The 23,876-nt window shown below is 41.9% G+C and overlaps 2 protein-coding genes across 3 annotated transcripts; one reads left to right on the top strand and one right to left on the bottom strand.

Moving 5' to 3' along the window:
- Positions 1 to 209: 209 nt before the first annotated feature.
- On the bottom strand, positions 210 to 15,827 carry TBP (TATA-box binding protein). 2 transcript variants are annotated; one of them, XM_033144231.1, is made up of 8 exons: positions 15,687 to 15,827; positions 10,241 to 10,473; positions 6,444 to 6,769; positions 5,322 to 5,409; positions 2,784 to 2,875; positions 2,429 to 2,596; positions 1,356 to 1,450; positions 210 to 981 (listed from the first exon to the last, which is right to left on the bottom strand). In XM_033144231.1, the coding sequence occupies exons 2-8, from the start codon at positions 10,292 to 10,294 to the stop codon at positions 902 to 904; spliced, it is 903 nt and encodes a 300-aa protein (XP_033000122.1). In that variant the 5' UTR covers positions 10,295 to 10,473; positions 15,687 to 15,827; the 3' UTR covers positions 210 to 901. The 2 variants fall into 2 exon arrangements, with proteins under 2 accessions (XP_033000122.1, XP_033000123.1); XM_033144232.1 differs by lacking the exon at positions 15,687 to 15,827 and adding an exon at positions 15,234 to 15,313.
- Positions 15,828 to 16,502: 675 nt separating this feature from the next.
- PSMB1 (proteasome 20S subunit beta 1) lies at positions 16,503 to 23,315 on the top strand. Its single transcript, XM_033144230.1, is given in 7 exon segments — positions 16,503 to 16,677; positions 17,937 to 18,022; positions 18,025 to 18,043; positions 19,871 to 19,952; positions 20,391 to 20,520; positions 21,493 to 21,599; positions 23,022 to 23,315. Coding segments are annotated over 7 exon segments (717 nt in total). The 5' UTR covers positions 16,503 to 16,570; the 3' UTR covers positions 23,208 to 23,315.
- Positions 23,316 to 23,876: the final 561 nt, after the last annotated feature.

The following is a 23,876-nucleotide window of genomic DNA, read 5'->3' as shown; positions in this document are numbered from 1 at the left end:
CTCCACCATGGAGGTAACTGGGTGCTCCATATGATCAGGTGTTTAAATGGTGCTACCCATTTTAAATTGTTCTTATCCCTATAGGGCTGCAAGCCTGCTCCACCACTACATGAATTGACCACCAGTTCCAGAAAATGTTTGAACTAAGATATAGCTTATATGCTAAACTTTTTTTAAAAAAAGATACTTAAGAAACACACAGAAAGTAGTTTAAAAAGCAAAACACATTGCTTTAATACTGGATTGTTAAGAAATCTTATAAAAACCAATTCAATACACTGAAAGCTACAAGCATGCATTTAGCACATTAAAACAGCAGCAGAAGCCAATCAGGTTAATCACAGGTTTTTACTCTTCAAATTCTTTCCCCAATTTTCAAAAGCAGCATGTATTATGCATTTAGAACTCAAAAAAATGCTTCCCAAATAGAGGAATATATATACAACCATCAGTTTTCATTAGCAACTTTCTGTCCTGCTGAATACTGAAAACAGGGAATGTGAAAGGTGGTCTAAAAATGTAGAATCAAAGTTTCTGATTATAAAATTCATGGTTGAACGAATACTGTAAGAAAACTGTTAAATGTCGAGTAACACAGTTTAACCAATTTGCCAGCGTAAGGTTTCAGATTTTTTTTAAAAATAGATGTTAAAACTGTTTAAAAGCTAGAAATATAAATAAGTCGAGTTGTTTCTCCAAGGAGAGCCAAGTGAAGCAACTCACGGTAACTCAGTATAGACGTAACACAAACACCCTCCCCATGGAGATCTGGTAATTAGGCACTAACTGGGAAAATGTTCCAAGGCCTGATGCTGCAGTCTGCAAGTCTCCTTTTACTGCTGTGCCATAATCAGTAATTTTTAAAATGTTCCCCAACGTCTTGGATAAGCACAAGGAACTGTTACGTTGTCTTTCTGAATCCTTTTAAAATAGGATATATATTTTCAAATGCTTCGTAGATTTCAGCTCTGACTTTTGCACCTAGAAGGCAAAGCACTAGTTATACAATCACATTAAAAAAACCAAACTACAAATTTTTTTAATTTTTTTTTACAGAGCATGAGGTAGGGTCTCTGGTTTATTCTTGTCCTGTAATGTAGACAGGAAAAAGGAGGAAGTGCATGGCTCAAATCTCTTATTTGTGCAGTTGGTTCATAGTTGTAGACTCTACACAACTCCGAAGAAGTGTGCATGCACACAAAAGCTCATACCAATGACAAACTTAGTTGGTCTCCAAGGTGCTACTGGAAGGATTTTTTAAAAAAATAATTTGGATTTTCATGAAATCATTACTATTAGGCACCCCTGTTGGCACTACAATTTAACTCAATGCAGAAATGTCATAGGTAACTTACCTGTTAAAACTACCTTCCCAGAAACAAATATAAGCAGGACAATTCTTGGCTTGATCATTCTGTAAATTAAACCAGGAAACAATTCTGGCTCATAACTGGAAGAAAAGATAAACAGGTAAAATCTTTAAATGAAACTTAAGCTAATGTGGGTTGATTGAGATGTCTGTAAGAGAAAGTCGTTTTATTTCTCTTGCCACAAGTTAATTTTTGTTATTATTACTAAATCTTGTGGCTGATATACCAAAGCAGACATTTCCAGCAAAATATACGACATTTTGTATAAGAATGACAAAATGTTGCTTAAGCTAACTGGTGAACCATCTCCTTTTTCAAGTTCTTTATGGGGAGCTAACATTTAAAAAGATTTTCATACAGATTTCATTTCTCTGGCTACTCAGCTAGCAATGTACACCATTGGTCCCCAAGACTTCATGAGACCAGTCTATTTCCCCGCCCCCTCTTTGAGAGACACTTGTTTGTAAACGACCAGCCCATTTAAAATACAGCTATATACAATAAAATCATTACATCATAAAATGTTAGCAAATGGAAGAAGTCTCAAGTGTTATAATTCTTGTCTACAAAACTTTATAGATACAGGGTTGGATCTGAGAAAAGTGTGCAGTAGGACACTGACAGAAACTGACTCAGTGCTTCTCCCAGGGGTCAGGGGACTGCTGAATAGGAAATCTCCAAAAACTGAATACATGCACTTTTTGCAAATGTGAGCAGTGCTCACTGAAAGTGCCTCTGCCCAATTTCTGTGGATGCCTGTCTTTCATGGAGAGGGTTTTTGGTGAGAGGTGTGGGGAAATTAACCAGCCGTCTGCTATGCACTTTTTACCTGGATGCAACCCACAGAATGTCCTAAATTTGCTACAGCTTGACAAGCAATCCTTCTCATTTGCATACACCTAATTGAGGATACTATGGGAGATCCAAAGCAACGATTAAACATACCAACAAAACAGATTAAAATGGCGGAGATAAAAACAAGAGAGTATGTTGCGGTATCCGCTCGTATTTTGTGGCAGATGGTATTCAGCACTCGGGTACAATAACCTTTTACCTACCTGCTAAACTGTTGATGCGTAAGTACCAATCCTTCGAGCCTGATGGGGAATTTCACATCACAGCTGCCCACCATATTCTGAATCTTAAAATCCAAGAATTTGGCTGGAAAGCCTAATTTCTGCACAACTCTGGCATACTTCCTGGCAGCTAACCTGGACTGCTCCTCACTGGGGAAAAAGGAGTCACTGTAATTTTAAAGTAATTTTACCAAGTAAATAATAACAAAATGTTGTCTATGGTGCATGTGTGTGCAGTAAATGTGCTTGGGGAGCTGGACTGTCAGCCCCCAAGTGAAAGAATAAAACTATACTGGACATTGAGATTAATGGGCAGATACTCCATGCACTCACATACCTCTTCGCTCCTGTACACACCATTTTCCCAGAGCTGAATATGAGGGCAGTGGTACGTGGCTCTCTTATTCTCATGATTACAGCAGCAAAACGCTGAAATACAAAAAACGAAAACAAAAGGTGGTTACTACAAGAATCCCAAGAAACATTAGTAAGTAATTTTTGAAGCTGCAACAACCTCTGTATTACAATTCACTCCTCAGTCATCTTTATAATTTTGCAAGCATTTATAATCAACTACTTCAGGAATAAGAGTATGGACCTCGCATTCCAAAAGGGATTCTTTATCTTGCTATATAAACAGTCCTCATTTCCTCTTTAAGATATATAAGCCACATTTTGCAGCCTAAATATGACTATTCAGGAGGCTTGTTAAAAGTACTGCAAGGAGTATTGCAAACTCACTCTGTTACAAATTGTTTTGTGTTTTATTATATAACATTATGGGACACGGGTGGCGCTGTGGGTTAAACCACAGAGCCTAGGATTTGCTGATCAAGGTCAGCGGTTCAAATCCCCGTGATGGGGTAAGCTCCTGTTGCTCGGTCCCTGCTCCTGCCCACCTAGCAGTTCAAAAGCACATCAAAAGTGCAAATAGATAAATAGGTACCGCTCCAGCGGGAAGGTAAACGGCGTTTCCGTGCGCTGCTCTGGTTCACCAGAAGCGGCTTAGTCATGCCGGCCACATGACCCGGAAGCTGTACGCCGGCTCCCTCGGCCAGTAACACGAGATGAGCGCCGCAACCCCAGAGTCAGACACGACTGGACCTAATGGTCAGGGGGGTCCCTTTACCTTTACCTATATAACATTTTAATTGTAGCAGGTTCTTCTTCCTTAAGATTCAACACTAAAAAAAATGTTTTCTTCCACAAACTATCATTTTTTACTATATAGAGACTGTAATCTCCAAATGTGAGCGACCTTATCTAGCAGAACAGATGTGCCAATCTTATCCATTTGCACCTCTCCCCCCAGTAAATAAAATGCAGAGGAAGTTGGGTTTCCCCAACAATTCTTTATAAGTGCAGAACTCCCCTGGACAGTTGGAAGACTGCATTCTCCACCACTAATGCTTTAAAATGAACTGGTAAACACTAGGAAAAATACTGTATTTTTCCGTGTATAAGACTAGGTTTTTTCCCTAAAAAATAATGTCAAAAATTTGGGGGTGTCTTATACACTGATACATCTTTCCCATTTTCCTAAACCGGAGTCTCCAAAAACAGGGGGCACCTTATAGATAGAAAAATACGGTACTTCCCTTCCCATCACCATGCAATACCTCACAACTTCATGGACCTTTTCCTTTTTAATTCAACACCAGGCTCTGTTGGCTTGTTTCAAGCTAACCATAGTCAATATTAATGACAGCTTGTCAGTTCACAAAGCACAAACTGAATAAGCAAAAATGGGAAGGAAAGCTTCTCCATTCCTTGCAGTCATGCCAGGAGGAAGACAAGGGAGAGAATTACTGTATGTGAGCTTAAGGATCACTCACCACACACTAAACTATGATTTCACATACCATCTAAATATGAAATTCTTTCCAGTAGCACCTTAGAGACCAACTGAGTTTGTTCTTGGTATGAGCTTTCGTGTGCATGCACACTTCTTCAGAATTTCCTATTTTGTTTCCTATTTTGTTTCGACTATGGCAGACCAACATGGCTACCCACCTGTAACTGCATCTAAATATGGTCACTATGCAATGGACAACTCAAATTTTTTACTTTTGCCAAGGAGCTTTTGGAGAGATAAAAACTCACTCCCCTTTTAGAAATACCTTTGCAAGTGACTTTTGCATCCTTTCTACCAATTCTGCTAGATTTATTTTACCTTTAAAGAGTAAAGACAGGAAATTGCTAAACTCAATCCAACAGGTGAATTATTTGTTCTAGTGCAGGCATGTCCAACAGGTAGATCGTAATCTACCAGTAGATCACTGGACATCTGTGGTAGATCACCGGTAGATCTGTGGCTCCCCCCAAAGAAGCTAAAAAATTTGGCTCCCCTAAAAAAACTCAACATCTTTGCCCTGCACCCCTAAAATGACCTGAACCACCAAAAACAGGGCTTTCCTTCCTTAAAAAAGCTCAATGTCGCTTTCCTCCTCCCTAAAGAAGCTCAACAACTTTGACCTGAACCCCCAAAAAGGGGGTAGATCACTGCCAGTTTTTAACTCTGTGAGTAGATCGCAGTCTCTTGGAAGTTGGCCACCCTTGTCTAGTGGAACTACCTATGTCTAATTCCTGACATATGTCAGATGTGGAAATTAATTAGAAAATTGGAGTCCTTGGAGAATACAGGAAATAAAGTAGAAAGGTTGCAAGGACTAAGGCCAGGAAGGCAATAAACAATGGTTTTCTCTATTTTTGTTGTTGAAAGTATAAAACAAATTCCAGTTACGATTGTTAACTCCAGGACAAGGCCCTGTTTCGTTTATTCTTCATCAGCTATTGTTTCTTAGTTTTATGGTCAAAGTGTACCTCAGAAACAGAAGCATCAAGTAATGGCTATCGACTCTGCATTATATCTTACCTTGGGGTTGTATTCAGCATTTCGAGCACGAAGGGCAATGGTTTTGAGGTCCAGTTTGCAACCAAGATTCACTGTAGACACAATATTCCTAAAAACAATTCAAAGACATGCTAGGCAAGCTAGATTCTTTCCAAATTTTGAATGTATCCCCTACTACGCAATTGCATTTAAGCAAGTAAAAACTAGAATACCAGGACACAACTCAGCCTTATAAGATTTACAACCGGGATAACTTTGTTTCGTACCAATTTTCATGTAAACACACCCTACTGATTTATATGGTTACAGTTATTATGAATATATATTTTCAAGATTAGTCAGTCTCTCTGTCTCTCTCTCTCTCTCTCTCTCTCTCTCACACACACACACACACACACACACTCAATCTCCAACAAAGGAAAGTCTACCACACCCCAAAGCAGTCTGTTCCATTTTCACACAGCTAATACTACCAGGAAGTTTTTATTAATGTTTAAACAACATTCCTTTTCCTTTTCTCACAGGTGAACCCATTGATTGGGGTCCTACCCTCTGGAACAGCAGGAAATCCATTTGGTCCACCAGAGCTGTGACAAATATTTGAAGGGTGCTATCATATTGTCTCTGAACACAACAAAGAATTGAACTATTATAAAACTACAGGAGCCCACTCAGTGCCACATTGATGTGCATTAACAGTTTATGGTCAACATATTAAGGGCACTTCCTGCTTTATAGCCTATCCTGTTGTCTAAGAACAATCAAACAATCGAGAGTGTTCATGAACCCCCATCTGTGAACCAGTTCAGAGCACAGGCATGCAGAGGAACTCTATAGCTGTCACATTCCTAAGAAGCTCTTTACCCCCAAACATATGCTAAACCCTGAACATCTTTTGCAAATGTTGTGAGGCTTATCTGAGATGTCTGGGAAGGGAGGGATATGTGAACTATCCAGTGGTTTTTAGTTAAGTCGCTGCCATTAAAAGGTACTTTATTATTGCTGCTTAACAATAGCTGCTTGGCCCTAGTCAATAAAAAAAATAGATTTGCTAGCCAAGATCAGAAGGTTACAGGAGCTTACAGTCACTATTTAAAAATATTGCAGGGTCACAGGAGGGAGAAGAGGAGACTACACACTCACTGTAGCTGTGGTACAATCCCAGAGCTTTCAGAGGCAGGTGTTGCAGGAGTTATTGGGGTCATGGGGGTCATCGGAGAGGGGTAGAGAGGTGTAGTTCCTGGTAAAGGAGCTGTAGTAAGTGTCTGTGAGTGGAAGAGCTGCGGCGTTTGACCCGATGCACCTTGTGTGGATTGTGATGTGGACTGTTGTGCTGCTGCTTGCTGCTGTTGCCTCTGTTGCTCTTCCAGAATAGATAAACTGTTGGTGTTTTGAACAGGTTGGGGTGTGAGCCCTGTGCCATAGGGCATCATGGGACTAAATATAGGGATGCCAGGAGTCATCGCACCCTAAAAAAAGAGAAGATAATTAGAGAATGCTACGTTTTTGAACCACCAAGAAGAGGATTAAGTATCTGTTAAGTTGCTTTAAAAACAGCCAATTCTATTTTGACACCAATGGTGCAGTCTAATGCATACTAACCTGGGAGTAAGACCCACTGGACACAGTGTGCTTTACCTCTGAGTAAACATGCATAGGATTGCACTGAAACAGTAGCCAGGATCCTCCAGAATGAGTATATTACCATGTGTATTCTCCAAGGCATTTTTATCAGCTTATTTTACTTTTACTCTTATAATAGGGCTGAAATTGACATTCAGTTACCATAATAAATGAAAGGGGGGGGGGGTGTAGACCAAAATTGGATTTCTCTCAAATATGCTTTCATTAGCACTGGGATATTTTTTAAGTCAGTGCTTCTCTCTGGCTGAGAGAAGGCATGCAGCGCTCTTATATCCTTAATGGTTGATTTTCAGAACCTGTAAAAGTAATAACTACCTATTCAAGGGAGCACTTCCCTTTCATTTCAGCATTCCTTCCCTGAAGCAGGTAGTTTTGCTGCGTCTTTGCATCAGGGACGACGGACACTGCATCCCTATGCATGTTTACTCAGAAGAAAGCCCAACTGTGTTCAGTGAGGCTTCCTCCTAAGTAAGTGTCCAAAATATTTCTGCCTGAATTATCCAAATACAATGCAGAGAGGTGTCGGGAGTTGCCCACCACTAGAAAGCAAAATGAAATCAAGGGAAGAACAGAGCAGTAAAATCATGAAGCGATGCAGCCCCTTCTGGGCTGCTGTTTTGGGTTCAGAACATGGAGCTGGGCAGGAGTCACCTAATCAGTGCCATCAGCAGAAGCCCTGCACAGTAACTTCTGCTTGCATCATGGTGCTCCCCTGTCACTTCCCCTTGTGCCCCAACATTGGCTCTGGGGAGGTCGGGAGAGAGAGGTGGGATCATTCTGTCTAGCAAGCCGAAATGCTTGTACAGGTGGAACAACTGGAAGAGTGCCATGCTGAATTCCACCTATTATTTTAAGAGGTATCTCTCATCTTATGTGACCCCATGCCTGGGACACAGTTTGGGAATTACTGGTTGAAGCCAATTAAAATAAATTCAGTTGTACATGTCATACGCTTTAAAGATAGATCAGCAAATTCCGAGTATGCAGGACAGTTCTTTTTAAGCAACCTTGCAGTGTTTTGCAACTTTCCCTTCTCTCAACTTTCACCACAGGGATGTCTGAAGGACCATCTTGCCCTGAAGGGAGAAGAAGCAGTAACAGCTTTTTCTAAACAAGTTGTCCCATCCATTCTATTGCAACTTCTTTTTAAAGAAGGTGGTGCTTATTGTTGTAATAATCTTATGTGAAGTCCACCTGAAAAATGGTATATAAATACAGTACTCTAAATAAACAAACTATTGTTTGCTTATTGTTCCCTTCAATCAAATTGCATTACAACAAAATTACAAAACAACAGAAGGGGGGCAGAGAGATCAGAATTTCCAGTATACACTATCACACACAATACAAATAACCATCTGGACACACATTGTTCACTTTAACAGAGAATTTTTTTAAAAAAAGCATTCAAGTCTAAACCATAATGATAAATTGAGACTATATTTTGAAATTAAATGAAGTAAGAATCTCCTCTCTTTCTGTCACAAACTGAGCTTTCATGCCAAAGACATAAAATGCTGGAAACTGAGTTTGGGTGGTTAGAAAGTCAGTATGGAGGAGTCTGTGTCTTTTAATGCTTCACCCACTCAAAAAGCAAACAAGAATGAAGCAGGAAGGGAAGAAGTGCCTCCAATACTTTCAGCTCCTGCCAAGGAATTGGCTTCCAGAGAGTTTAAAGAAAACAGAGAGGGTCCAAGAAAAGCATTCTTGGCTACTGTTGAAGGAGGCTGTAGTAAGTTTGTGGCAGGGACTACTCCATCAGCAAGCATGCCTCCACTTGGGGCAATGGCTGTAATAAGGGCCAGGAGTATCTCTTGTCTCCTTTGCCAACTACCCTTTCACTAAGGCCACTGAAGAGGCAGAGCAAAAGGTAGGGCCAGAGCATGTTCTGGCCTGTGGTGAGAAGGGACAGGTAAAACTAGAGATGTGAAGGCCCGGAAACCCCCCGGAAAAAAAGGGGTTTTTCCCATTTTTTCCTGAAGCCTTCTTTGTTTTTGTAAGGTCCTTGGATGGTTGCTCATGAGAAACCAGACAAAACTCCAGCCGTTTCTTTAGTAGTTTTATTGTGCATACTAGGTACAGTGCAGAGCTAAAAAGTTCATGTCTGTATCAACCATCTGCAGAATCTGGGAGTGGACCCTTCCAGTTCTGACCCCAACGTACGAGTTTCGGTATATGAAATCTCCGCCTCCCCTCTTATCGTTTCACCCCTCTGCGTACTTGGGGCGATGGAAATAGCATGTCTCCCTCCTAGCCCGCTGAGCGAGTGGAGTGCAGGGTCTCTCCAACATCCCGAGCCTCGGCTCTCCAGCCCCTGAGCTGCCTGCCCCTCCCCACTGGAGACCTTGCTGCTCCCTCGCCCGTCAAGGAGGTGCTACTGGTTAGGAGGGACTGAGGCTCTCTGTAGCATCCCAAGAGCCCTTCCACCACCCTGCACTGAGCTGGGGACAGTTCCCTGACAGTTTTCCCCCGAAAAATTGAAAAAATGGTTTCAATCAGAGCAAACATCCAGTTTTTAGAAGTCCATAATAACTGTAATAATGACAGACACAACAGAGTAGATGCAGAAGCAGAGACTGAAACTGATACTGATCATTACAGCTCAGAAAATGATTCTGATTAAATTTCATGCCCATTCATTGAAATTTAGTCCCACTTCCTTCTTCAGTTCTTTTTATGAGAATGTTTTTTAAAATACTGTGGAGAGGAAATATGAATAATTGTTACTTCTGGATTTTTAAAAAAAATGTTTTGTGGAGGTTTTTTTGTTCCACATAAACTAGTAAACAGTTCAGGCGATTGTTGCTCCATTTGTTACAAATACAAATAAATATTATTTTAAAAGTAAATTCTGTTTGTAATAATTCTTTGGATACACTATATTTTTAATATGCTAGTTGTGATAATTTCATGCCCATTAAAACTGTCCACAGTTATATTTTATGTTTCTAAAGTAACAGAATGACTTTCAAAATCTGGAAAAGAAAAAAGAAGTGCTAATGTAGCATTTTTTTCAATTTTTCTGAAAATTTCCGTTTCCCCCCGAAAAAAACCAGGGTTTTTTCCGAGCTTCAAAATTTTCGGAAATTTTACATCTCTAGGTAAAACCACCCTGTGATTTTCACAGGCAGGCAGGCAGGCAGGCATAGATAGATAGAGTTTGAAGCCAGCCCACAGAGAAAAAAGATAATGAGAGGAGGAAGATCTAGTGCCTACAACATTGCATCACTTTTCATTGGGTAAATAATTTTGAAACCTGTGTTTCCTAATAAGCTCCAAAACTCACACATCTTTACCTGAGGGGATGCTAAACCCTGGGCATAGGGTGGTAAACTGTTGTTTTGATCCATGGCAGCAGTCCGGTGTCCAGTCAAGTGACAAGTGTTTACAGAAACCCCGTCCAGAAAAGCAGTTTCACACCATCTGCCTTGAGAGTCACTTCCTAAAGCATCCCAACAAGGTATGCAGCCTGTCTTGACATATTTGAAAGGACTTCAGTTTCCAAGTGTCTAAGGGGAGGATCATAAGTCTGAAAGAGAGAAACAAGTTTAATGAAATGCATGCCTTGCGGTAAAATTAAGAAACACACAACACCGCTGTCTTTTATAGCCACAAAATGTATTTCTGTTGTCCAAACAATGCTGTCAAGTGTGCTTCTTCCAGTATCGTATGCATGGGCCTGCTTGCACAATAGCTTTTGGGTGCCAGTTCTAAGAATCTGCAATGACAAATCCCCTTTTCAGATCTCCCACATACTGAATAAATTGGTTTTTGAAGTAAACAAAAAGCATAAGCCTAACAGACAGATGAGATCTGTTATGAGAGTTACCGGTACCTTTGAAGCAGGGCAAAGGAGCAATACACCATCAGTTTAGCTACCCAACCCAAATAGCTCAGCTTGGAAGGAAAATAACTGTATACCTAAACAGAAATCAAGTACTTACAACTTGGTTTCTTCTTTGACCCAGTAATAAATACTGAAACTTAAAATTTCTATTCTGTTCGTACATGAACTTTGAAAGAATGTTAAGTAACAAGCAAACTGAGGTTATCATTTTATTACTTTGTATACCCGCATAGACTGTGAGGTTCAGCTGAGACAGAGTGTTATTCCCAAAGTCTTCTGGTGACATTCATTATCTGAGAAAAGATTTGGAGGTCCAAACTCAACACACTAGCCACTGCACCGGCCTGCCCAGGACTAGCAAAAAGCCAAAACCAGGAGTGCAACAAGTAAATAATAAGTATCAGATTACATAAACGTTTTCCACACTGAAAATAGAAACAAATAGCTAGCTAACTAAAATACACCTTGAGGAGGAGGGTGGCTTGATGTGACCCCTGAAGTACCTGCATACCCCTGCTCTGCCTTGCAGTCCCTTGATACAGGATGCTTCTCCTGAATGTTTGCCATGGAGAGCTCAAGGTCATCCTTCAAAGAGCATTCCTCCAAAAGTGGCATGACCTTTTACACCAAGAGATCCTTTTTGGACTAAAGCTTGAAACTGATTATTATATCCCTTGGCTGAATAGGAGGCAGCAGTTAGAAAAATCTGAAATGTTTTCCTTGAAACTTGAATTTGCTTTATACTGGATTGCTTTAGTTGATGTTTTAATGTGTTATCAACCTGCTTGAGATTTTTTCTTTGAAATATAAAGTGGTATAGAAATGGAATTAATAATAATAATAATGTCTCATTCTAAGAAAAATACGGTGCCTAGATATTCCGTGGTGGCAATCATAACATTGGTTTAAGGTGTCATTTGGCCATTAGCATATCTGAGTTTCTAATGCTGGTTGACTAACCTGAAAAAATATTGGGGTTGTGCTGCACAGCTCAATGAAATCAACTCAGGGCATGTCAGGAAAGAAAAATGCAAAAATCCATGCTAAGACATCAGGAATTGTGGGGAAAATAAAAATAAAAATAATATAAAAATAGAATGTCTAGCTGTTGAGTGTGAAACTATTTGGAAAAAGCCACGTGCATGCATCTGTATTGAGAGCAATAATTGTTTAATGATGGCTGCTTATGGCCAAAGGTTGGCAAACTCCAAAAACACCTACATGGAAAAAATAGATCAAAACTACACAATAAAACTGAGTGAGTTTAAGAGAGCAAAAATGCAATTCTAAGTCCAATGATTTCAATAAGACCTACTCCCTACTAAAGGAAAGTAGAAATATGTTGGCATTAATGTTTAAGGTTGCTTACGTACTTTAAATTGAATTAAGAAATAATATATGTTCCTTGTATGTATGGAAGTGAGAGCTGGACCATAAAGAAGGCTGATCGCCAAAGAATTGATGCTTTTGAATTATGGTACTGGAGGAGACTCTTGAGAATTATGGTACTGGAGAGACTCCCATGGACTGCAAAAAGATCAAACTTATCCATCCTTAAAGAAATCAGCCCTGAGTGCTCACTGGAAAGGCAGATCCCGAAGTTGAGACTCCAGTACTTTGGCCACCTCATGAGAAGAGAAGACTCCCTGGAAAAGACCCTGATGTTGGGAAAGATGAAGGGCACAAGGAGAAGGGGATGACAGAGGATGAGATGATTGGACAGTGTTCTCAAAGCGACTGGCATGAGTTTGGCCAAACTGTGGGAGGCAGTGGAGGATAGGGGTGCCTGGCGTGCTCTGATCCATGGGGTCACTGAACAACAAAATGCATATTAAATATCAATTACAAAACTGTCAATATAATTTATGTGTACAAGTATATGGCTGCATATATCCATTTGAACTACTGTGTACATTTCTGATTGTCCCATCTTGGGAAGAAAATTGTGTAATTGTAAAAGGTGCAGCACAATACTCATTTATAAAAGTATGCATAGTGTGGAGAAAATGGAAGAGTATTTCATTTCGTTCGTGTAACACTTGGTTTGGGACACCCTCAAAAAAACTGATTGGAAGAAGATTCAGTGAAATTAGAAACTAGTACTGTACTTCAATGAAATTCACTGCTACAACTCAGCATTAACTCAGCTTGCTTTAAAGAAGGATTCAACTAATTTATGAGGGACAAGTCTATCAATGGCTATTACTGGTAGCCAATCATTTCTATGTGAATCATACAGGCTGAGAGACAGCCTGCCTCCCAATAACAGTGGCCTGGAAGAAGAGACAACATGCCTTCATGCCCTCCCCACCAGGCTTCCCAAAAGCATCTGGCTGGTGACTAAGTAAAATAAGATGCTGTACACAGATCTTTGATTCCAACACGGCTGCTCTTAGATTATGAACAGCACGAGAACATCACTATCTAGTATAGTGGTTTCCATTCTGCGCTTCCCCACCCCGGCCAATGGGCTACTTGAAAATTATATATGGCCTTGGCAGATCACTTAATGATTTTTCTGCTTGCTGTAGCAACTGTAATGTGTGGTACTATGCATTTTTTTGTGTGTGTATTTTAATTTATTCCCCCCCCTTGCCTGTATTTTATTGCAATTCGAACTCCACAGAATTCAAGCTGTAATACAATCAAATATAATATAAGAAATAAAGGCAGCAAAATAAAAATAAAAATCAGTATGAGTAATTATTGCAGTCATATCGCAGACCACTTGAATGATGCTTGCAGACCACTGGTGGTCCACTGGCCGCAATCTGGAAACCCCTGGTCTAGTAGCATCATTTGTCAACATTCCAGGAAATGTCTATTTCATCCAGAAACCAACAGCTTAAAGGCCTAGTAAAAAAACAACCCAGAAACATTGTGAAGCACCTCCATACATCAATACTTTGAATAAGCTATTTTACAGAATGGACTGTATTGCTTCAGTAATGAAGCTGTACAAACCTTGCTTCCTCAAGGAGTGTTTTATAGAAGTACTCACTGAAGGCTGCCATCCAAACAGCACTATTTTTATTTCACTGACACAGAACTACACCAGGGATTAGAACAGTCTTGCCAAATGCCACAAGTATTTCGGTGTCAAAGCAGGATAATCATTCCAGCTGCAGATACACCTTCTACAGTTATTGTTATACTGCTACATAAGAAGAAGAAGAAGAAGAAGAGTTTGGATTTGATATCCCGCTTTATCACTACCCGAAGGAGTCTCAAAGCGGCTAACATTCTCCTTTCCCTTCCTCCCCCACAACAAACACTCTGTGATGTGAGTGGGGATGAGAGACTTCAAAGAAGTGTGACTAGCCCAAGGTCACCCAGCAGCTGCATGTGGAGGAGTGGAGACGTGAACCCGGTTCACCAGATTATGAGTCTACCACTCTTAACCAGCATTTAACACTTCAAGATTCAAAGAATTAGGCAAGTGTAAAGGGGTGCAACCATTGCACATTACAGCTGTTTGGAAATTGACTTTGTCATCCCTCTATTTATAGCTTTCATCAAATACAAAAAAATACAAAAAACATTCAACATACATTTAACAGTGCACACACACAATACTGACATCTAAGCATATATAAAAACATGTATAAACTCTTATAAAATGAGCACAGTCAATCACCACTCCTTCTTGTGATCTGTAGCTCCCTCTCTTCACATGTTTAGAGAAAGTTATGTTTGTATAGGAATATATGTGAAAGAGCTGGAGAAATAATTCAAGACAGTTGCCGGTAAGTACCCACTGCAGGTTTCACAATTAAATCTCTCTCTAAAGAGACTGACATCAACCACCCAATAGATGAGTTTCACTGATATCTATTACACATTGTTGTTGTTGTTCAACACTACACACTACAACAGTTCAAATGCCACTTACCGGTAACTGCCAGTAAGTTTAGGATTATAGCCTAAGCAACAACCGACTAGCAATCTGTGGCACAATGGATCAGTGCATCTGACTGGCACTGCAGGGAGTTGGACCAGATGATCCTAGGTGTCCCTTCCAACCGTACAATTCTACGATTCCATGATCTTGAGCCCATGGAAATGTAACCCGTTTCAATTAAGTACGTTAAACTACCTATGGCAATTTGGATTCATTGCTACTAGTTAAAGAGTAATGCAGCAAACTACATTTCACTGGCCCTCCCTCACGAAACATTTTTAGGATGGCCAAGGACCAGGATAGCACCCTAAATTGCGCAGAGTCATCGAGTGCCTCTCGGAATCGTGTGTGCCAAAACGACTTGCAGAAAAACGAGCAGAGAACCAGAAAGGTGATGATTCTCCTCTCTCCCTCCGAGCGCATCCTACACCGGTGCAGGAGCCCCATTCAGCGGAGTGGGACTTGCTTCCAAGTAGAGAGCATGCACAGGATCGGGAGGAGCTGCAGGAGGAGCACATGTGGCCGAGAAGAAGCAACCTACCTTAGGGCCACTGGCTAGGATCCACCTCATTAGTTCCCATGGACTGGGAAACCGCACGGGCGGCAGCAGCCGGGCGGAGGCGGGAGACCGGGGACATCGCCATCCCGCAGCCGCCGGGAAAGAGGTGTCGAGAAGGGCGCCCCACCCCGCCGGCCGCGTTTCCACTGGAGGGAAAAGCGGGAGCGAGGCAGGGGGGCGGGAGGCTACCGGGCCCAACTCGCGGCCCAAAGACCCGCCAAACCCTCGTCCTGACGTTACGGGTCCGAAGGGCGGGAAGGGGGAGCGGGAGGAGAAAGCCGTGCCTGCCGCCCGTAGCGGTAAGAACAGTCGTAGCGGCGGCGGCGCCTCCTCCGACCCCCTCAGCCCAGCGGCTCTGGGCTCCTTCCCAGGGCTGCCCTTCCCCTCGAGGGCGGCGGGAGGCGAAGGGCGACGCTGGCGGACCCGGCAACTTACCGCTCCAGAAGTTCTCCCGAGCCGAGCTGTGCCCCTTCGCTCGCTTCATCGAGCGGCGCGCCTCTATCGCGTCATTCGAAACAGCCGCTGCGCCGCTCGACAGTTACCTCGGGCGCCAGCTTTCTTGAGGGCGGCAGCGGCCGGAGGGCGGGGTGGAGAGAGAGAGAGAGAGAAAAAATGAGCGGAAGAACCGCGCAGGCGCGTTCGAAAGAATCCGAGCGTGGCTGGTGTGCCCCAAAGAGGAAAGGGGCATAAAGGCGAGGGATGAGCATGAGCATCGGGATGCCAAGCGCAGCGCGCTGCTCCTCTCTAGGAGGCATCAGCGATCAAAGCCGCCCGCTCCTACGCCTGCTGCACGCCTAGGCAAATGGATTAGAACACCGCAGGGATCCACTCACGCTGGCCTCCAACCCTCAGCGCAGTGCTGTGTATGACTCCCGTGTTCCCGTTTGACTGAAAGTCTCTTTTCTGCCTCGACCTTTACGGCAGAAGCAGAAAAAACCACCACGAAACAGGGGAAAGCACAAACAAGATGTTGCTGCACTTTTAAATTGCCATCACTTCTGAACATTGGCCAGGCTTGGCGCGGATGGGAGTCGGGCTCCCCACGCCGCCGTCGCCGCCCCTCTCTCCCCGGGAAGCGCGCTTGGGTCTGAAGCTTCAAATGAATTTCCCCTCCTTCGTCTCCGTTGCCCCCTGGTGAGTCCTAGCAGCCTCCCGCCTGCAGGTGGCGCTGCGACGCGCAGGTGCCGACGCCGGAAGTCGTCGAGGATCCCGCCAGAGAGGGCTTGGGAAACCGGTTCCCTTCCGGAGACGCCATTTTGCCGTGAGACAGCAGCAGCAGCAGCAGCAATCCGGGAAGCAGTGGGGTTTCTGAAACTACGATGCTGTCGACAGCAGGCTACGCCGAGCCCGCGCTTGGCCTGGGTTGTGAGGCGAAGCAGGGCGCTGCGATGCAACACCGCTTTTCCCCTTACACCTTCAATGGCGGGTGAGTATCTTTCCACCGGCCTGGCAGCCGCTTCCTGTCCTCTCCTTTTGTATTCGGCTGTTCGGTCCCGGCTGCCCAAATTACGGCGGTTTTTGCTTTGCGCACGCGATCAGCCCTACTATGTCTTCGAAACTTGCTTGTTTTATTACAATCCGACCTCACCTTATGGCCGTAGAAAGACCCCCCCCCCCCTTCAAGACGGTTTCCAAGTTTAAATACCAAGGACAGCTTTAAAGATCAATACAATCACCAAGAGCATCAAATCGCTGCCCTCCTGTGAGAGCCCACAGTTATCACGGCCTCCATATGCTCACCCGAAGGTCTCAACAGAGTCGTTGTGCTTCTCCATATCAAGACTTGTACAAAATGGTTTTAATCCCACCCTCCCAGTCTGTCCAGCCTTTTTCTCATGGATTTTCAGGTTTTCCCGTGGTGAGGGTGGCTCCTCCTTGATTCCCTCGGTTGTGTTTCATCTCTAGCCTTAGGTATATCCAATTTTATTTTTATTTTAATTCAGAGTGCTGTCAGTATTTTTTCAGTTGTACTACGGAAAAACAATAACCAAGATTTTTTTGGGGGGGGGGTGGAGAACCTCTGTTGGTCTTGCATCCTGCCTTGAGCAAAATTGCTGAGATCTGGTTGCTATGTCAGTGAAAACTCCAGTTCTGCTGAGTGCTTTCAAAGAATGCACAACCATGTATGTGCAGGCTGTTTTGGATCTGGGCAGGAGTGTGGTGTGCTTGTAAGCACTCCACTAACATGCACAAATGACCCAGGATGCAACCCTGTTCAAATCAGGGGTTGCCTGGGTGCCTGTTATCTTTATTCCCTGGTATAAACGTGGATTGATAACTGAGGGTAAAATGACAAGTCAATAAATGACAGGATTACACTCCTGAAAGAGTGGGTACCTTATTTGGGTATTCCTGAATCCATTGCTGTCGCTTGAGGTTCAGGTAGCCTTGGTGACACAGAGTGCCTACATCAGCTTCATCTGATGGCCCAGCTGTGCTCCTTTCTGCACAGAGAGAGCCTAATGTCTGTTGTCTATGCGCTGGTAATCTGCAGGTTGCATTACTGCAATACATTATGCAATTATGTCTTCAAATACTTGTTAGAGGTGGTTTTTATTGGAACAATCACAGCTGCAAAGCAAAATCTATAATACTTGTAGGATTTCTAGTTTTTGTGTTGCTGAGCTTAATTGTTTGCTAAATCCTAAGTACCCAGAAAACATATGTTCCTTTTTTGTCTTAAAGGACTATATTGGCAATTGCTGGTGAAGATTTTTCTATTGTTGCCTCAGACACCCGACTGAGTGAAGACTATGCAATTCATAGCCGGGACGTCCAAAATGCTACAAACTGTAAGTTTAACTTGAGAGAACCTAAAATTGTAATTTCCCTGTAGTCATCAAGAGCATCATGTCTTCGTTGCAGCTAGCTTAAATTTATAATTTTGCTTTTGAAACAGGACTTCACTGAAGCCTGGTGTTTCCATAAGCTTCATTTTGATTGCTTATAAACTCAAGTATCTCAAACTTTTAGCTAGGATGATAACTAACTTACAAGGATTTTGCCTAACTTGGCTGTATCTTGCATAATATGCCATCTGGTAAAATGGTGAAATTCTCTGACTGTGTTCCTCCATCCTTCATGGCAAGCAGCTTTTGAAAATGAAAGAGCTGTTTAAAAGCACATTGCAGTGTGGAACAGAGGGGAAGCCTGCTATTCAAGTACACAAAAAGTTATTTTAGGGCATGCTTTTGAGTGCACATGAGCTGCAAACCTAAACACGCTTACTATGGAGTAAGCCCTATAGAACATGGCAGTATTTACTTCTGAGTAAAATATTGTGCTGCTGTAGTAGCTCTTGGAGCATTGGTAGGCCCTGCCTTCTCTATATAAGTAGTTTTAGTTTCACTATCTAACATGTTTCACTTGTCAGTGTCTTCTCTTGGGTAATATCCTTTAAAGTGAAACAGGAAAAACACCCAATTACATGCTTATGCACGTAATGGACGTTTCAGACTACAAAACCGTTTTTTGTTTTTTTATAATAGTGCTTCAGAATTTTCTAGGGCAAAGGAAAGAAATTTGCTATGTATGAGTAGTACCACAAACTTCACCACTCGTTTTTGCATAACTCATTTCATTTGATGCATGAAATATATAGCCTTTTAGCTTTCTTAATAGACATGTCTCATAGGTTCCAACTGGGGATGCATTCTTAGCATATTAGGATATACTCCTAGGTATAGAATTGTAGACTTAGTTTTATTGTTTTAGGTTGGCATACTATGTATCCACTTACTTGGGAGTGAGCCCCATTGAACATAGTAGGACTTACTTCGGCATAGGGTTGTGTTGCTAGCTTTATAGTAGAATAGTTCTTAAGTAGTTGGCTAGATATAAACATTTGACTTGTAACCTTCTATTGACATCAGTTGGTGTTTTGTGATTATGGTAGTTGTTAATACTGTCTCCATAGCATTCTCTGTAGATGGCAGGGTTTGTGCAAATTACTATACGCTATATAATATGCTATGCGGAATCTTGGGGCTGGTCCAGATGTGATTACTGCCACTTTTCCTTGGATGTGATACTGTGGTGTCTTTGAGAACCTGTGATCTGGTGGAGAATGTATCAAGTGAACCAAAGGACAATCAGGCACCAGTATATGGAGTTAAGAACGTAAGCAAAGCTTTGCAAAATCAGATCCAAAGGTTCATGTGTTCCCAGATGCTTCTGAGAAGCCGACAAGCCTCTAGCAACTGGTATTTGGTGGCATGTGGCCTATGAAGACGTAAGTTGTACTTGGCCTTCACAGCTAGTACGTCACCATCACATCTTACAAGAATGCATTCCATATAATTGCTCCTGTTGTGTGTAGCACTATATTCAAATTGCATGGGTCCATGTGATAGTGAGCACAGTTTTTTATCATCATGTTGAATAAAAACAGTATCAATGCATAACTGAATCAGTCCTGGTTCTGCATGTTAAGCAGTAAAGTTGTAATTTGTACAACACCGCTTTATGAAAATGTGAATGAGAGGAATTCTTTGATGTTTTTGTTTACAGTTGATATGTGTCATAATTGACAACTAAAGGTACTTTAACAAAAAATCTTACCGGAGAGTATTCATCATGTCAAGATTACTTAAAATCATATTAATGTTGCATTTGTACAGGACAGATACAACAGTCATTGGTTGCAGTGGATTTCATGGAGACTGCCTTACACTTACTAAAATTATTGAAGCAAGGTTAAAGGTAAATTATATTTTATTTATATAGTTTGTAAATGGAGGTGGTCAAACGCTAGTAAAAAAAATGCCAAGAAAATATTTTTAAGCTTAGAAATTCCTATGGCATAGCGGTGAATCAAATATAATTTCTCTGCACAACAGCTGAAGCATTGTGGATTAGGAAGTAAATTTGCGTTTTTGTTGTTTTTTAACCTCAGGTGTGTGTATAAAACTTAGGTGGCTGTTCCAGTGTACAGTTACAACATTGGGTGATGCCAGATATTTTAAGGAATTCCTTTACCCTTTAATGATAACTAGTCTTTCTTGCCTGTTGGTAGAGTAGCCTGCTTATGCAGTAGTCTGAATCTGACCGTCTTGGCTGTTCTGCAGCTCATTTCAGTGAAACATTCAGCAAGAACCTCCGCTTTGTTTCTGTTCTAACACTTTTGCCATTTGGTTCCAGATGTACAAACATTCCAATAACAAGACCATGAGTGCTGGAGCTATTGCAGCCATGCTTTCTACAATCCTGTATTCTCGAAGATTCTTCCCTTACTATGTTTACAACATAATTGGTGGATTAGATGAAGAAGGTAAAGTCTAATTTGAATTCCTAGTAAATATAAGTCTCCCTTGCAGCATTCAAAATTCGCTAGGCGCCAAACGTATTTTGCACCTGGCTATCGGGTGCTTGCGACAAAGTGAAGGTGTCTGGGCATCAGGATAGCACCTGATGTCTCCACCATCTGGAGGTGCATGCCTGGGGATCCTTGGATCTTGCCTGTTTTCACCACTAGCAACACACCCTGTAGAAATAGCCATGAAATTTTATCTGCACACATCGAACAAATTTCAGGAACCTTGACATTCATGCCCATGAAGCCCCAAGCCTTCTATACTGCTCTGCAACAGTCTGGAGTTGCCAATCCCCATTCAAACAGACCATACTGTACATTGGCTAAGCAGAGAATGGCTTGGCATAATGTATGAACCAGGCCATAGTTTTTTTAAAAATTGTTTTAAAAATGTACATTGATTTAAAATGCTCCACACAAACCATGAACTGTAAACTAAGGTTTGTTCTTGGTTTACAACTTGGTTTACCGCAAACCATAAGCACAGCTTCAGACTTAATGCTAAGACAAATCATAGCTCAGCCCTAGGTAGCATGGTGGCAGCAAGACCAGGACGGAGCACTGCAACTGCAGTTTTGTTCCAAGAACCCACAGTGTTCATTCATGGCAAGTTGTGGTTTGCCTTAGAGTTGCATGTGAAATGGGCCGATACTTGTTGGATTTTTAGAATTCATTCTTTTGGGTTGTGTTTCGAGTTAATTCTTTTGGATTTTGTGATTAATTTTGTTATGCTTTGGTAGCTATATAATTTCTCATCCACTTTATTTAATATGAGTGTTCTGTTCGTTACTCTTTCTGTCAAATCCACATCATCTGGTTCCAAACTGAAGTGGCTGCTGTAGCCTTTTGTGTGTGTGTCTGCTCCAACTATATAACCTTATTCATGGTTGCTGCTTGTGATTCTAATGTCAACTTCTTTTTCTTCTTAAGGAAAGGGTGCAGTGTACAGCTTTGATCCAGTAGGCTCCTACCAGAGAGATACTTTCAAAGCTGGTGGATCAGCTAGTGCCATGCTGCAGCCTCTGCTGGACAACCAGGTAAGATTTCAGACATGACTCTCTGGTTAGTGGTTACATTGACATAGAAGTACAGTGGAACCTTGGTTCTTGAACTTAATCCATTCCAGAAGTCCGTTTGACTCCCAAAACCATTCAAAAACCAAGGCGTGCTTCCGGTTGGCTGCAGGAGCTTCCTGCACTGAAGCAGAAGCCGTGTTGGGCGTTCGGCTTCTGAAAAACGTTGAAAACTGGAACACTTCCGGGTTTTCAGCCTTCAGGAGCCAATTTGTTCGCCAGCTAAGCTGGTTCAAGAACCAAGGTTTGATTGTAGTTGAATTGTTTCTGTAGCACTTAATGTTTCTTCTGTTGCTCTGAAGAGCCAGTGTGGAGCAGTTGACTCATAATCTGGTGAACTGGGTTCGCATCTCCGCTCCTCCACATGCAGCTGCTGGGTGACCTTGGGCTAATCACACTTCTCTGAAGTCTCTCAGCCTCACACACCTCACAGAGTGTTTGTTGTGGGGGAGGAAGGGAAAGGAGATTGTGAGCCGCTTTGAGACTCCTTAGGGTAGTGATAAGCAGGATATCAAATCCAAACTCCTTGTTCTCCTGATGGCCTCCATGTTTGACATACAGTAGTTTTCACCTAATAGAAAATTAAGAGTAAGAAACAGACAAGCTTTTATCAACTTAATTTTCCATACACAAGAACAACCTTGTAAATGGCTACCTGCTTGGCACCCTGGAGCAATTAGGATTTGCTTCCAGAACCCCAGACGTCATAGCTTTAGACAAGTTGGTGGTTCTTTCCTCTTAGCCTGCTGATGACTAATGTAGTATTATGTGAGCAGGTGGGCTGATAAGCGTCTCTGGGGATTTGGTTGTGAGTTCCTGAAAGAGTTATCATTCTATAAAGCAGTGCTACTCTGGCAGACCAAGCAGGATCATGCCACAGGCATTAGAAGGTCACCTAAATAAAAAGGAAACAATTTCTACTGGTGCTTGTGCTTGTTTCAGTTTCATTTTTATTAATTCGGAGAGGATGGCTATTTTATTTGCCATAGCTGAATTCAGATAATGTTTGCATCCATCACTTACCTTGAACTTGTGAAACTGCTGTCATCTCATCATCAGTTGTCCGTAACTGTTACGCTTTGATATCATGGCATTTATGAATAGTTGATTTCCAGCAATTGCAGCCAAGTGGATGTGCAAACTTGGCCTTTAATTTATTCCCTTATTCTGCCCCCGCATCCAAATGAATGTAATGATCATTTACCAAATGACTTCCTTACACATTATTTTGATTTTTTTTCCCCAGTGGCAAAACCTGGCCTGTTAAAAATACCTGTCAGTCATGGTGACAGCATAACAAAGTAGCCCTCATCTTAATTGTCAAATGAAAGTGAGAACAGAAATGTTAATTAAAATGTCTTGTCTTTTCTTTTTCTTTTTTGAAAGGTTGGCCTCAAGAACTTGCAGAATGTGGAGCATGTGTCTTTGTCTCTGGAGAAGGCTTTGCAGTTAGTCAAGGATGTCTTTATTTCTGCTGCAGAAAGAGATGTATACACTGGAGATGCACTAAAAATCTGCATTATCACAAAAGATGGAATTAAAGAAGAAATTACTCCATTGCGAAGAGACTAAATCAGTGCACTGTACATTTAAAGAATTTTGGTGCGCAACCTTAATTTTTGCGCAGGCTATATACTGCTGGTATGATATTTGATGTAATAAAAAAGGAACCAAAGCTGTGTTTCATCATACATATGTCATTGTTCGCAGCATAAGTGGGATTTGAGTCACATGAGGCCAGTCATGGAAAAACAGGCTCAGTTACTCAAATGTAAGTTGCAATCTGGTAAATGGTAGAAGAGAATAACTTAATGATCATTATGTCAGTGCAGTCTACTGCACAGCCACTTAAATGCATGATACAAATTTATACCTTGAATTAAGATGATGACAGCTGTTAGTTGGACAAATTCTCATTACTTTGGGTGAGTAAGGTAGCCTTCTGTCCCTTCTGGTTTCTCTGAATCGTGGTGCAGAGAGGGCCCAATGAAGGCATGGTGTTAAATGTGTATTTGCATTTAATGTAGGGTTTTTTAAAAAAATAATGCAAAGAATATCAGGTACACGGTAAGGGGTATCTCCTTTAAAAGGTAAAGGTAAAGGCACCCCTGACTGTTAGGTCCAGTAGCAGACAATTCTGTGGTTGCAGTGCTCATCTCGCTCTATAGGCCGAGGGAGCAGGCATTTGTCCGCAGACAACTTCTGGGTCATGTGGCCAGCATGACTAAGCCGCTTCTGCTA

The sequence above is a fragment of the Lacerta agilis genome, chromosome 3 (genome assembly GCF_009819535.1).
Source record: "Lacerta agilis isolate rLacAgi1 chromosome 3, rLacAgi1.pri, whole genome shotgun sequence".
NCBI lineage: Eukaryota > Metazoa > Chordata > Lepidosauria > Squamata > Lacertidae > Lacerta > Lacerta agilis.
The sequence above is the reverse complement of the archived record's forward strand: the minus strand, read 5'-3'. Positions and strand labels throughout refer to the sequence as shown.